The 15,771-nt window shown below is 34.1% G+C and overlaps 1 protein-coding gene and 1 pseudogene across 1 annotated transcript in view; both read left to right on the top strand.

Moving 5' to 3' along the window:
* The window catches only part of LOC138307327 (receptor for retinol uptake stra6-like), a 29,597-nt gene extending 14,248 nt beyond the window's left edge, over positions 1-15,349 (top strand). The window contains 8 exon segments of the mRNA XM_069248014.1: positions 850-928; positions 1,482-1,530; positions 2,101-2,215; positions 9,693-9,794; positions 10,314-10,477; positions 10,932-11,099; positions 11,698-11,921; positions 12,260-15,349. Of these exon segments, the coding sequence (XP_069104115.1) occupies positions 850-928; positions 1,482-1,530; positions 2,101-2,215; positions 9,693-9,794; positions 10,314-10,477; positions 10,932-11,099; positions 11,698-11,921; positions 12,260-12,316 (958 nt within the window). The 3' untranslated portion in view covers positions 12,317-15,349.
* The window catches only part of LOC138308258 (uncharacterized), a 465,904-nt pseudogene that overhangs the window by 364,049 nt on the left and 86,084 nt on the right, over positions 1-15,771 (top strand).

The raw sequence follows: 15,771 nt of genomic DNA, 5'->3' as shown, positions 1-15,771 counted from the left end.
TAGTATAAATATAACAGTACCATACTGGAGTGTGTTCTCTCTTGTCTGATCCTCCTACACGTCATTTCGTCCTACAAGTAACACATATGTAATAGTATAAATATAACATTACCATACTGGGGTGTGTTCTCTCTTGTCTGATCCTCCTGCACGTCATTTCGTCCTACAGGTAACACATACGGCTTTGTTTGTATTAGTAATAATATACTATACCATGCCGCAAAATATATGTTTATATTACTATTATTTATGTTTATACACTTGATTGGTACATAAATAGTACAAAAGGTTTATACAATTTACGTGTAATAGTATCAGTTTAACCTTTTGTTATTGTTTTACTGAATCAAGTTTTGATAATGTATGTTATATAGTACGCTCCGAGTATATTATCTCGTTCCATCCGACTTTCAATTAAAGTATCGATTGACCTTAATTCGACCTACATTTGTGTTGATTCGTTGAACGCGTACTCTAGCAGAACATTGGTTTAAGTTCCTTTTACAAATTCACGTATCTCAATTTAAGGGAGAGTTACTGTAGCAGAATTCACCGGTAAAAGTTTTCAGATGTGATTATACATACTGTATACATGTACATATATCATGGAAAGTTTTGATAAAAGCAGATAAATATACAAAATCAATGTTTTTGTCACATAAAAAGTTTGAGGAGCAATAATATTTATGATTTCTTTGTTCATTTACGAAATTTATAGTGACTGTTAATGTGTACTACTGGGCTCAAGAAGTCGACACCTTGTTTGAATAAAAGTTTTACCAGTGAGTTATTTAGATCTCCATTAACCTATTATTATGTTGTATATCGTTACCTTATATCTACGTATAGGAAATACCTGCTGGCTCTACATAAAGGAAAAACCTACCATGTTCCAGCTCGAGCGGAGAAGACAAACTCTTCCATCCTGGTATGCTATTTCTTTTCTGTCGGCGATTTCATTTCGATGCGATTTAGACAGATAAATAGATGTGTACCTTAACACATTGCGATGGTACATAAATAACTCTTTTAACATACTCATTGCTTCATTACCATCTACTTCAAAGTAAACTTTTGTAGCTTGTAATGTGTTTTAATACTAAAACAACATATTAAGTTATTATTAAAAGTTTTCAACTTGATATTTCTCAATGATTACGTATTCGTATTCTTTGAAAGCAAAATGTAAAACGTTCAGATATTGTTCCACAATAATGCTGACTATACAATGGAAGTATTGTTAAGTAAGATACATTGTATCTGAATTGATATATCGAAAATATGATTTCGCTAACAATTCAAACTTGTATCTTGAATATTTTAGTCATACATACATCAGGATAAGTTGAATAAGACTTTGAGTTAGCTCACAAATACAAACTTGTATGTAGAATATTTTAGTCATAGAAAAAACACGACACGACAAACATATACATTTTTACGTCTAATTATTTATCATTTATTCTTTTGTCGTATCATAGGTTGGGACGATGAGATATAGCGGATACCAAGTTGGATATACCTCGTGGTGTAAGCTATAGGTTTTGTATCTCGTGGTGTAAGCTATAGGTTTTGTATCTCGTGGTGTAAGCTATAAGTTTTGTATCTCGTGGTGTAAGCTATAAGTTTTGTATCTCGTGGTGTAAGCTAGAAGTTCAGTACCTCGTGGTGTAAGGTAAAGGTTTAGTACCTCTTGGTGTAAGCTATAGGTTTAGACTACGAAAATTCTAAAAGAAGAATATGACTCCGCCTGTTTAAAAATCCACTGCAGCAAAATGTATACAAATGTATTAATGTTTAGGGCAATGTAATCAGTTTTGAGCAAACATCATATTTGATGAAAGTATTTCTTTGAAATTTACTAATCAATAAAATCTTGTTGAAATGTTATGACGTGTTACTCAACGGGAATAATTCACGTTCTACGTGATACCCGATAACGTTTGTGCGGGACTATTGTTTCTATTGGCGATGGAAGATTACAAACAGTTTAGTCCCTAAACACTGAAGATACTAGTCCCGTACAAATGTTATTGGGTATCATATTGTACGTGAATTAGTCCCATGATAAAATATGTGAACGTTTTGTCTTTGTTACAGCCTACCTGATTCAGTGGTTCCTCATCCTGTTGTTCTGTATGGCCTTCGCCACAGTCATCATTCTGTACGAGCAAGGTTACGGGTACCTGATTACAAACATTATTCTTGCCGTCTGGTAAGTGGATTAGTTTACGTAACTATATATCCCCTAGCGTATTTGCCTAATAATAGTTTGATATCAAATCTAAATAATACTGTAGCACAATGAGTTTAATGTAAAATATTGTCCAGGAAACAGTAAGAAGTAAGGAGCAAACAACATAAAAATAAATATTTAGTTATCTGCGCTTTTTACGCCCTACGTTTGCGAGTGAAACGTCATTAGGCCATGGGCTAGGAGGGTCCCACATGCACCCCCCCCCCCCAAACCTCCGAACCAATATTTTTCTGAACCCTTATGACCCACTGATCACAAATCAAAATGTTAACATTGCATAAGTTGGGATGAACTTCCGGTTATGACGTCATCAAGATGGCCGCCATCTCGAATTTGACTAAAAATTGAAAAAAATAGTCATAACATTGACATTTTTCAACCGAAGTAGATAAATGAGGTATCAAAATGACCACAATAGAACAACAAATACATATCAGGACCAAAAAATCCAATATATATAGTGATTTCTACGCAGGAAATGAAAAAATCTGATTTTAACCTCAAAAATAGAGATTTTTCAGCAATTTTTTTCATATTTACAGTTGGTAGTAGACTAAAGGTTACACCCTTGTGCACACGGAGTGCACTACGTTTAGACTACAGGTAGACACGGAGTGCACGAGGTTTAGACTACAGGTAGACACGGAGTGCACGAGGTTTAGACTACAGGTAGACACGGAGTGCACAAGATTTAGACTACAGGTAGACACGGAGTGCACTACGTGTGAACACGGTGTCCACTACAGGTGGACATCGTGTCCAGGTACATTGAGACCTAGACAGACAAGGTGATGTGTTACAGTTAGGGATCGGGGAAGAATCTTCTTCAAGTTCTTCAATTTGAAATAATACATAATTATAATTTTTAAGTGTTTATTTTTTTTTTAATTACAACATCTACAATTTAATGTACAGTATATATAAATATATAATACAATATTTTTTAGTATACATGAATAAAACCTTTCCACTGCAAAAGTAATAAAGATTGATTTATATTCATTAAGTATATGTCTATTTAATTTTATATCAGTAGTTTCCATTTCTTATCTTAAATTGTCTATATTACGTTTTCAGAAGTAAATGTTTTATGGGTAAATTGCATTATATATATATATATATATATATATATATATATCATTTACATCAAGCATTTTCACAAGTCAAAAACAACTTTGAATTGCAGCAAAAACCAGTCCTAATGTGAGACACTTTTTCTTTTATAATAAGCTATCAGTAATACAATCATATACCGGGTAATACATAGCTTTTAAACAAAAAGATTTGGTGCCTATCAATCAGTTGTCTAGCGATACCCTTGTAGATCGTCTTTCATTAAAATATTTACACTTTTATAATATTTTTCTTGCTATTTTAAGTTCTAAAAGTATTGTACGTAAAAATAGCTTAATTACATATTCTTTATTAAAAACTGAACGTCTTTAAAAGATCATGCAGAATTAAATCCACTTCAAACTTTATGACGTCCTCCACTAATTGGTGGCTAGTCTACCTACAAGTACCCAATTCAGCTTGTTTTGATTCTTAATTACCGGTACACACAATAAGTTTATGATCCCAACCCCGCAAGTTATCTTGATCGTATATTGCGTCATGGTTCAATAATTACAACTTGTCAAACATACAGGTAAGCCACAGTATCCAGCTATACAGGTGCCTCAAGGTGACCATCGATAATGGCCAGAGGGCAGAATCGTTATCTTCTGTGTTTGCACGGCTTTATGAGAATGGGGGCAGTATCTTTATATAAGATGTGGTTTTAGAATTGTTTCTATGGAAGTTTGTTAAGACAAACAAATATACTTTACTGTTTAAAAATCATATAGGTCCATGAGTTTACATGAACATGCTGGTTGTAGAGCCTGGGTAAACATGTACACCGGTTCCCGGGGGGGGGGGGGTGTAGATTGGGATGAGGGATGAGGTATACGTAAAAACTAGCTGGCAAAACATATAGTAAGTGATGCTGAATACACCTCAATTATTGTCATGACAGGCAGCCGTGAAGTGGAGCTGACGGTAGCTGTACAATGCGTAAATCATGCATGTCTGTCACAACCTTGAATTTACCAATAATACATGTATATATTATAATCAAAATTAATGTAGATTAGGTACTTATTCAACATTGTAATATGGTATTTTATATACATAGTCATGATAATCAGGTTTCTGATATATGTAAAAAGCCAGTGTAAAAAAAATTAAATTAATGAAAAGATATTGGATGAAATATGATATTCCAATAATCTTGAAATAAATGTTTTAGTTAACTATACACTTGGTATTTAGATTATTTTTAATTTTAATATATACAGCTTCATTAACAAATAAATTAAAATGCACTACCAGTTAAAACACATATCCCTATTGACTAGCATTGTTGTATAACTGTACGTATTTGTGTGATGAGTACAATGTACATATGTATGTATGTATGTAGAGAGGCTGCCACCTAAGTACAGCATGCTATAAATGGACCTCCTGGGGTTGGGATAAGGTACTACATGTATACAGGTGTTGTTAGTCTGTGATACACTTGACAGAACATATTGAAGGGTGCCCAAAGAAGGCCCCAGGCCCCTGGCCCCACTCTGACCAATGTTAGGTAATTTAGATTATCATACCCGTGTGGTTGATGGAACAGTATGAAGTCCAAGTGACCATGGCAACTGCAGTCCTAGCCTAGGGGTCTATCTTTCGAGCAGGCAAATTTAAGTGAACAATATACTACATGTATGGATCATACATTAATATTGTTATCATATAACTCACGCGGTTTGTAAAAGAAGGTCAGATTAGAATATTGTCAAATTGTCAAATTATCAAGGTTTCTAGAATTAAAATAATTATGACAAATTCAGAATCTAATCAATAACTATGAATCTAGTTTAAATGGGTAGAAGTTGGATTTATTTTGATTCTGTCTGTTTGATTTGTTATCAGACATGTGACCTACATTTTAGCGATCGGTCCTTTGAACACTGGTGATGCTCACGAACAGCCACATGCTCGATAATAAATTTTTGCTTTCTTAAGCCAGTGCTTACAGGTTCCTCAATCGGTTGAGTGTAATAAAGTGTAATTTCTAATGCCGATTTTTAACGTCTATGGACGATTTCTCATTTTTCCAATGCATTGCAACGCGCCAGGTTCCATGTAGCAAATGTATACGTATTATACAAACTATTTCGCGCACCTTGCCGTTTAGAAAACTATATTCCATACATACATAGTTTAACATTTTATGAAGAATTTAATTTGTTTATGTTTATATGTCCTTGCTTTTATTATGTCCATCAATATATTCTTTTTAATCAAAATAATTTGCCGATCAAAATATCTCTTTGGCGACGATTTGCTTATACTAAAAATCTTACTCCACGCAAGGTTCATCACTTTATGCGTACGAAAAAGAATTTCATCCTTAAACTACTTATCACTAGCTAAGAAAAATAGTTTTTACTGGGAACTATCCATTGATGAGACATAACTAGTATGTGGTTTACCGTACGCATTTAATTTGCAACGCAGTTAATTCGCTTTTATAAATTCTATAATTAACGTCCTTATGTATTAATTAAATTGTATGATAATATATGTTGATACATTTTACTTTATATGTATCTATTCAAATAAACTTTACACTACGAATGATTTCCAGTAATTAACGGCAATTTTTATGTTGCAATAAATATTATGTTTCTGATCGCAATAACTATTTCTATCTGTCATAGTCCAATCAATACATATTTTCTCATATTTCTGTGGCACATCATCTAGTCTGTCTGTGGTCTGGATGTAGTGGATATTTTACCTGGACACGATGTCCACCTGTAGTGGACACCGTGTTCACACGTAGTGCACTCCGTGTCTACATGTAGTCTAAATCTTGTGCACTCCGTGTCTACCTGTAGTCTAAACCTCGTGCACTCCGTGTCTACCTGTAGTCTAAACCTCGTGCACTCCGTGTCCACTCGTAGTTCACACCGTGTGCACAATGTGTAACCTTTAGTCTACTACCAACTGTAGCTTGACGCAGCAAAAATGTTTCCCAACAGCAAACTATTATTTCTAATAAGTTTTTTGACCACTTATCAATCAGTTTAAGCAACAAAAACAACAAAAATCAATGTTAACATCGTATAAATTCCGGTTATGACGTCATCAAAATGGCCACCATCTCGAATTTCACTGAAAAATGCAAAATAGTTATAACACTGATATTTTTCAACTGAAGTAGACATGAGGTATCAAAATGACCACAATAGAACAACAAATACATATCAGGGCCAAATAATCAATATATGTAGTGATTTGTACGCAAGAAATGAAAAAAATAAGATTTTAAGCTCAAAAATGGTGATTTTTCAGCAAATTTTTCATACTTGGCTTGACGCAGCAAAAATGTTTCCCAACAACAAATTATTACTCGTAATCAGTTATTTAAACTCGTATCAATCAGTAAAAACAACAACAACAACAACAAAAATATACAGGAATGCAAAAAAAATTATTGTTATACCCTCAATTGTGTAGATTAGCAGCGCCTCAAAAATAATTATTATAGCACAACGCCTAATGATAGCGTAACAAATGTAACCTAAGCTAAGCTTGTGTTTCCGTTAATATCGTTAACAGTTTCCAAAACGTTTGTGTCTTTGAAAATGAGCAGATTCATTGTTTATTTTCTATGCATAGCATAAGCAAAATGTAGGATGGTTACTACAGTGTCACATATGTCTTTCACTGGTTCTCAATGATAACCATTATCATTGCGCGTGCTTTCTCGCCTCACTGCACTATCCACTGAAGAGACTCGGCATATCTGGTAGCTGGCACATGTAGTCCGAATCAGAGTAATCGAGATATCGGTATCCAATTCGTTGAAAGTCAGAGCGTCGTCTTCGATGTCGATGAGCTGATGTGACACTACATTGCCAGTGTTGTTCTAGCCTGTCTTCTTTTATGACCCATCCATGGCAAGAGTTCATATTAGGAACAACAGGTTCAGAGATGTGGGATCTCTTTCAGATTCTAACATATCGTACATATATGCTGTTTCAGACTTCTCCGGCATGATGGGAATTACACCAGATCCACATTCATTAGTTCTCCTTAGCGCATAGCTCCATAATTCGTATGAAGTACTATTCATCAATCGTGTGGACCCTCGTGCAACCATAAATGGCACAGGTGATATCGAGGTCATTAATGAGGCCATAAATGTTAAATGCTTTTCATTGGTCTGACTTTTCCCACTCCCTTGAAGGTGCTGGTTGTGTCACATCTGGTGTATGCGTAAAGAGAACATTGAAGACTCTCAAGTAAAAAGTTCTCTACAGTGCTTTCCAGACTTGGCAAAGATTGAAACTTCACTGCAGACCTCATCTATGACCTCAAAGAATCCACCTGTGCCACCTATGGTTACTGAGGTTCACAAGAATGAGGAATTGTGCTTCATACGAATTAAGGAGAACCAACCCAACCCTCCGCAGAATGTGGATCTGGTGTCTTTTCCATAATGCCGGGGAAGTCTGGAACATCATATACGATATGTGAATCTAGGTGAAACTAGGTAGGAAAGAGGAAGAGCTCCAACATCCCGGAATCCGATGTTTCTGATGTTATATCATGGACGGTTGACAAGTTAGAACCACGATGGTAACCCGATAATGTAATGTCACATCGGGTCATCGAGGTCGAAGACGACACTCTGGGGAGAAAGCTCGCACAACGAAAATGATTATCATTAAGAACTAGTGAAAGAAATATGTGACACTGTAGTAACCATCTTATATTTCCTAACGTTATACACAGGAAGTAAATAATAGATGTGTTCATTCTAAAAGACACAACATGTTTCGAAAAGTGTCATGGTATTTGCAGAATTTTAATTTGATACCCTATAGCTATTAGTTGGCGTTTTGCTGTAATAATTCAGTTTGAGAGGCTACTAGTCTACAATAATTCGAACATGAAAATGAATTATTTTGAAGTCCTACTTAGATATTCAGCCAACTTTAAGTTCAAATTTGTTAAGATATAAATCGTCAATAGCCAATGTTATATTCAGGAAATTCCGAGACACCAGGAAACTGTAGTGTCAGTGGTTTGGAAAAAAATAACAATCATATGCCGCATCCGGTGATGTTTTGTAAACCAAATGATGGTATAACAACAATTCTCTTTTGCATTTCTATATATTTTTGTTGTTGTTGTTGTTGTTGTTGTTTTAACTGATTGATAAGAGGTCAAATAACTGCTAACGAATAATAATTTGTTGTTGGGAAACAATATTGCTGCGTCAAGCCAAATATGAAAAAAAAAAATTGCTGAAAAATTACCATTTTTGAGCTTAAAATCGTATTTTTTCATTTCCTGCGTTCAAATCACTACATATATTGGATTATTTGGTCCTGACATGTATTTGTTGTTCTATTGTGGTCATTTTGATACCTCATTTGTCTACTTCAGTCGAAAAATGTCAATGTTCTGACTATTTTTCATTTTTCAGTGAATTTCGATATGGTAGCCATTTTGATGACGTCATAACCGGAATTTTTACGATGTTAACATTGGTTTTGTTGTTTTCGTTGCTTAAACTGATAGATAAGTGGTCAAAAACTTATTAGAAATGATTTTTTTTCTGTTGAGAAACATTTTTGCTGCGTCAAGCCAAATATGAAAAATTTGCTAAAAAATCTTCATTTTTGAGCTTAAATTCAGATTTTTTCATTTCCTGCGTAGAAATCACTATATATATTGGTTTTTTTGGTCCTGATATGTATTTGTTGTTCTATTGTGGTCATTTTGATACCTCATTTGTCTACTTCGGTTGAAAAATGTCAATGTTATGACTATTTTTTCAATTTTTAGTCAAATTCGAGATGGCGGCCACCTTGATGACGTCATAACCGGAAGTTCATCCCAACTTATGCAATGTTAACATTTTGATTTGTGATCAGTGGGTCATAAGGGTTCAGAAAAATATTGGTTCGGAGGTTTGGGGTTTGGGGGGGGGGGGGGTGCATGTGGGACCCTCCTAGCCCATGGCCTACATATTACATCCAGAGAAAACGACTAAAATGCTTGTTCACAAAATGATGCCATACGCAGGCAAGTTCTTGTTTTAATAAGTACATTTCACCCGAAGTTCGTCTGAATTTACACGAGAGTATCATGTCTGTTTTAAGAACCAATACTTACCTTCAAGAGCAGACAACTACGTTTTATGCAAAGACGGAATGCCGTCATACATTGTTAATTACTTGTCCGTTTTTATCGCTTCCGAAAGTCTTGCACCTTAAAAGATGAATTAAATCAACTTGACAGTTGTTTATATTGAAAAAAAAACCCCACTTTATGTTCTCTCTTCAACATTTTAAAATCCTGGATATGTATTTACCCGCAGGTCAATCCCCGTAACTACAATCCTTATCAATCTAGCGCAGACCTGGATATCCAAGCTGGTATTTCTACAGGAAAGGGATGAAGTTCTAGCCATTGATAACAGGTAGGGCGATATATGATGAATATTAGTCGCATATTAATTGGATGTCATTGATATATAAACACTAGATGTAAAGACAGCCATGTGTCTATTTTGGTCCAAACAGAAAGTTTTTTTTGTTAATTTTGCTTTTCCCGTATTGATTTTTATTTGTTTATTTTGCTTTTCAATTATTAAAAAAAATCAGAAACCATTTTTCTAGAAAACGAATCTTTAATCTTTGATAATAAAATAACAATTAAACGGGAAAAATATTCTACCACTAAGGCAATAAAGCGTCCTCCAATTTCTTATACGAATGTAGTACCTGTCAGTAGTAGAAACAAGCTAGAAAATAACACGCAGGCACGGCTTGGCAACTGCAAATTAATAGTTTATGAACTAGTAAAGAAGAGGTGTGATTTAGAGGCGGAATACTAATTCGATCACCTTTATCGTCATATAACATGTAAGATTCTAGTAGAGCCTTGAAGCATCAGACAAAACCAAGGTATACAGAGTGTATTTTTGTTTTTGTTTCAGACGTGGTTTCTTTGTGTTTACCTACTTCATGTTCTACTACAACATTTTCCTCGGACTCGTTTCTTGTCTGATGAGGATTATCAAGTCCATCATACTAGGAGCTTTATTTCTGGGTAGACTTGACCATTCCACACTACCCAGACGATTTCAATTATTTGATCCGGGTAAGGCCAGCCTATTATATAATTTTCAACGCCCAAAGTTCATAATGTATTGCGGAGAAGATATCTTCATCTGAAGAGCATATATAATACCAGCATATATTTTGCTTATTTCAGAAGAATTTCATACGATTTTTCAAAAGGTTATTCTTTGATTCATAACTTCGATTTTTTATTGTTTCTTGATTGTTTCTCTGTTCTTTGCATTGGTCCTTAGCTTATTAGGTTATCGTCCGATAAACAGGTAGGATATGTTAAGGACATGTCGGATTTAGGAGATGGAGGAAAGCCGGAGTAACCAGGAAAAAACACAATCCTCGCAATTACCCCTGTTGGGGTTCCAATTCGAAAACAAAAGGTTGAGGGTTTCGGGTACTATGTCCCGACCCAACACTAATCCCATTTAAACCTGAAGTCCATTGAAACCATTCAATGTCTGTCCTATTCTGCTTTTCAGGTTTTGACGCCTTTGTAGGATTCTTACATATGGAGAACGCACAAAGGCACCCAGTGGTATTGGTGTTTATATCAATCCTTCAAATATATGTTCCACATAGAGAAAATACTACCCCGTCCACGGAACTAACAACGTCATCAGACTCAGAAAACACCGAGAAAGCAATAGGTACTTTTATATTAACACTGTAACAAATTAAGTACTTAAAACGAGTGTAAATGATGACACTTTAAGCCTTTACTAAAATAATTATATATAACAATATATCATTTGTGTTTAAAGCAATGAAAAATTCATATCACCCCCGATATCCCAGGAGTTACTTTCATTATAGCGATATCCCAGGAGTTGACTATGTCATAGCAAGATTGAAAGCAATTCAGCAGAAAAAACATGATCAATCACAGGCTTACAGTCTTCCAATCTTTAAGATTAACAGAGAGCGGCGCAAAACTTCAAAGTCACATAATGTACCGATATTCAATTCTTTTGACGTACATTAAAGGACCAAACTTTCTATGTTATCTGTTGCCGCAAACAAACCTTCAGCTTTGCTATGACAAAGTTAATGTTATTCCAGGAATATCGAGGATGGCTATCTATTTTTTGCATTAAAAACGTTTGCAGTAATAAGCTCATACTTTATGTTGCCAAACTGCAAAAGTATGCCAAAATGCAAAAGTATATCAATGTCACGATACAACGTATGTTCAGTGTACGAAATGATGGGTCTAGTTATCAATTAAATCAATAAATTATGTTTCAGATCTACATTTTTTAGAAAACGAAAGTAGACGAAAACGAAAGGTACAACATCGATGGCAGCTACTGTACACATTACACAATAATCCTTACCTACGGCCACTCCGGAAACGGGCCTTAAAGGCATTCGAGGAAAAACTAGAAGCTGAAGAAGAATTGAGACGGGCAAGGAAAAGGAAAGCAAAGTTATCTAAATATGAAGAACCTGAAATTGTTGTACATTATGTAGTAAGTTTGTAGTTTTTCCCTTTTTATCTATAAAGTATTAATATAATCCCCCTGTTTTATCTAAAAATTTAATATATATAGAGATATCATTCCTCTAATAATCACATTTCCCTATCTGTGACATTGATTAATCTGAATCTAATAATTAATGTTTAATGATTTCTAAATTTTTATACATGAACTTAATTAAAACAGTTTATCGTGGATTCTAAGGTAATATACACACTCTTGGTTTATCCGGGTGATCCTTGATAACAAAATTCAGCTTAATATATATAGCATCTAAATTATAATGACTCGACTTACATTAAAAGGCACCATTTTGTTTTATATTGCAGGCCGATTCAACGGAAAAGAAATTATCTCTTAACGATGAAGTAACTATTTCTACGTAGCAAACACATCGTTTTATAATAACCAGCAAGAAAACTTTCTGCAGCCATTTTTGATAGAAGATATTACTGTTACAATCCGTCCGTTTTATCCAATCGCTGTGATTTATTTTACATGACATATATTCTTTAAGGCAAGACGCTTGTGTACGTGTGTTTCGGTGCTGATGTGGATATGAATGTCGACTTTCAGGATGGGAGATTACACAGGAGTGCGCAGTTTGACAGAAATTGTTTTGGATTTGCATATATATTACAGAGTTATCTGTTCTTGCGGATAGGTTTTGATTGTGATGTCATAGAGAAAACTTCATCAATTTTATTCACAATATATACATCCCCGAAAGGGAGGGAACTCTGTAATATGCAAATGCGGAATATCCAGGCGTTTCAACATTACTTTGAAAAAATATCCAGCCTATTTGGTACCGCGGATCAGTGCCATTCTTGATTTCGGTACTCGTAACGAGAAGGTTGACACAGTTTACTTGTTTTTCCATGTTTGCTCTATAGAAACTGAAATTGATAACAGCAGTGATATATTAAAGTATATGAAATTAACTCTTTTATTTCCATTCCATCCGATAATCGTATAAAAATCTATTGATTTGTAGTTTACATGTAGTAAGTTGATTGCTATCCACTGCGTCCTTTGTTATGATACGCCTGCTGGGGATAATTCTTGCACGAATATTTTGTCAATGTTAGATAGTTAAATGTTTAGATGAGACCTATTAAGGGAGAGGGGGCACTATAAGTATGTGAGACATATATATGATTAAGTCGTTGTAAAATAATTATGGCACGAGTCCAAACATATCGTCCAGAATGTGATACACAGCAAAAAGTGCAACGCATGTTTTACATACGTTTGAAAAAACATACGTTAAACGTATGTTTAACATATGTTTTACGTACGTTTGTTTTCCACCACATGTAAAACGGGCGTCTGTTAAAATAACCCAAATAGTTACACGTAAAACATTAGTTTTATCAATGTTATTAAAGACCTGCAATGCTTTTTTTTCTTTTTTTTTTTAAATGATACTCCAATATGCAAATATATGTTTAATAGCCTCTATGGTTTGGTTTCATTTTATCTATATATGTCTTCTACCAACTTATAGTGAACCTCATATTAGCCTCATGATAGAATAAAGCAGCTTCAATATCGTATGATGATACATGTAGGTCTACAATTATATGTACATCTACTGATTGTGAACAGAAACAAAACCGCTAATGTGGATTCCGTCTTTTTAAATTTAAATTTTAACAGTTTTGAAGACTAATGCTCTGAATACATATGACCAGCGCTTTATTCCAAACGACTTCAGTAAAGATTTTAGCCTTTAAAATGTAAGTGATAAAGTGACGTTAAGGACAAATGGATGTAGGAAAAATAAAATCATCCTAAGATTAAGAAATTTATCAATGTAGTCACTCGTTTGTAAATACAACATACTATGTATGAAAAAAATATCAGTCATTAGAGAGGAACCGAAAATACAAATAAAATGGAATTAAACTTTACTTTTGAAAATGACAAATGTATGGTGCAACTTCAAAGACAATGTAAATGTTGTAATATGATCAAACGTATGTATAACACATGTTTTGATACGTCCGTTTTACATGCGTTTACGTTTTACGTCTGTTTACCATGCGTATTACGCATGTTTAACACATGTATTACATACGTTTCGTACGTACGTTTTACATGCGTGGTCCTCAACATGCGTTTTATAACGTACGTAAAACGCGTATGCACTTTTTCCTGTGTAATATCAATGTATATTTATGAAAAGTGATAAATACTTCAAATGATGCATGCTACATGTAAACTGCTTGAATGGCGGAGATCGAAATTCATTAGTCCGTATCGAACCTATACATTACGTCATATAACTCATCTTTCTTTTTGTGTTTGATGCCTAGCAGTAATAATTTAATTATTCAAAATATATTGAAAATCTTGATAAATTTCCATAATGCAGAGACAAAGTAATACTAAGTTTCGAAATCCCAAAACTGCTTAGGTGAGGTTTACGTACAAACAAGCCGGAGTTTGACGATATTCAGCTAGAGTGTCCAAAAAGACATTTGACTACCAAAATGTGTCAAGTGATAATATTTCCAGAAAGCAAATCAGTAATAAGGCACCAATACACAGGTAGTTTTTTGTTACCTTTATTAGAAGCAGTTTTAAGCGAACAATGATCAGAAGTGACAAACTCATATTCTGATTGCCGTTAGTTGATAGGAAGTCGCTTTAAATATATACAGGTATGATACACTGGAAACCCAACTTATTGCGCGCAAGCGATTTACTTTCGCGATCACAATTAAATTGTGAAAGATTATCTCCCCGAATTGATATCTATACCATATATTTTGAAAAGAATTTCCATTCACATTTTATATCTACGCATGTTAATCTTCGCAAACCTGTTTTAAAATGGAGATGGCTAAATTAAATAGACACGAAAGCAGCTGAGTTACAAAAACTTATTCCGAATGAAATTTTACAGATTTTGAGTTATTTTGATGTCGACAGTTTACGAAATCATATAAAAATAGGATAACTGAAATCCTGCTGCCATTTACAGTGGATTAACATTTTAGAGTCAAAGATATCATCAACTAGTCCTCATCTGTTGTTTCTCAATGTTTGAAAGGGACTTTCCCTTTTTGTCACAGTCCAATGAAGTGATATTTTATTTTCATCAACTGATATCGTCTTTCACTAGGGAAGATTTTGAAGAAAAATCAATAAAGACATATTAAAGATGCTCCATCGCAGATAAAGAATAAGCGATACCAATCATATGGACATTAATTGTTGTTTGTATGTGTCTAACACAAAAATACATAATTTTAGATTTGTAAATTTCATTTTAATTTATTTTGCTTTGGTGCATGCACAATCAGTACTTAATTCCATATAGAGAGCAACCAACTAAATGATTTTACATAGACCACAGTGTTAAACTTTGTTTAAGTTTTGTATTGTATTATTAAAACAAAGGAATATTAGTTAGCTGTTGTGTTCTATAATTAATCTGCTCAAACTCCAACCAGGGTAGCTTTATTGAAATCAGGCGCATTTTGCATTAAAAAATCCTGAAATTCTAATGCTTTTACCTATTCATTATCAAAGTTGATATTTTGAACCTAAATCTCAATATGAATTTCCAAATTCATATCATGGTTATCTAGGATTAATTACCTGTCAGAAAACATTTTTACTTTTGAAATTCATAATTAGCCAGCCAATCAGCGGCCGGGTTAAAATTCTATCCTGGGCTCAATCTTGTATACACAGGGGCCATTTCGAAGGCCTTTTTTCATTTAGTTGGTTGATCCCTATAGGGCATAGTGTCATGGCTATTTTTCGGAACGCAATTAATTATTTTACTATGTGTACCTTTAATTAAAATATATTGGCGTAAATAAGT

This window comes from Argopecten irradians, chromosome 14 (assembly GCF_041381155.1).
Source record: "Argopecten irradians isolate NY chromosome 14, Ai_NY, whole genome shotgun sequence".
Classification (NCBI taxonomy): domain Eukaryota; kingdom Metazoa; phylum Mollusca; class Bivalvia; order Pectinida; family Pectinidae; genus Argopecten; species Argopecten irradians.
This window is presented reverse-complemented; position numbering and strand designations above follow the sequence as displayed.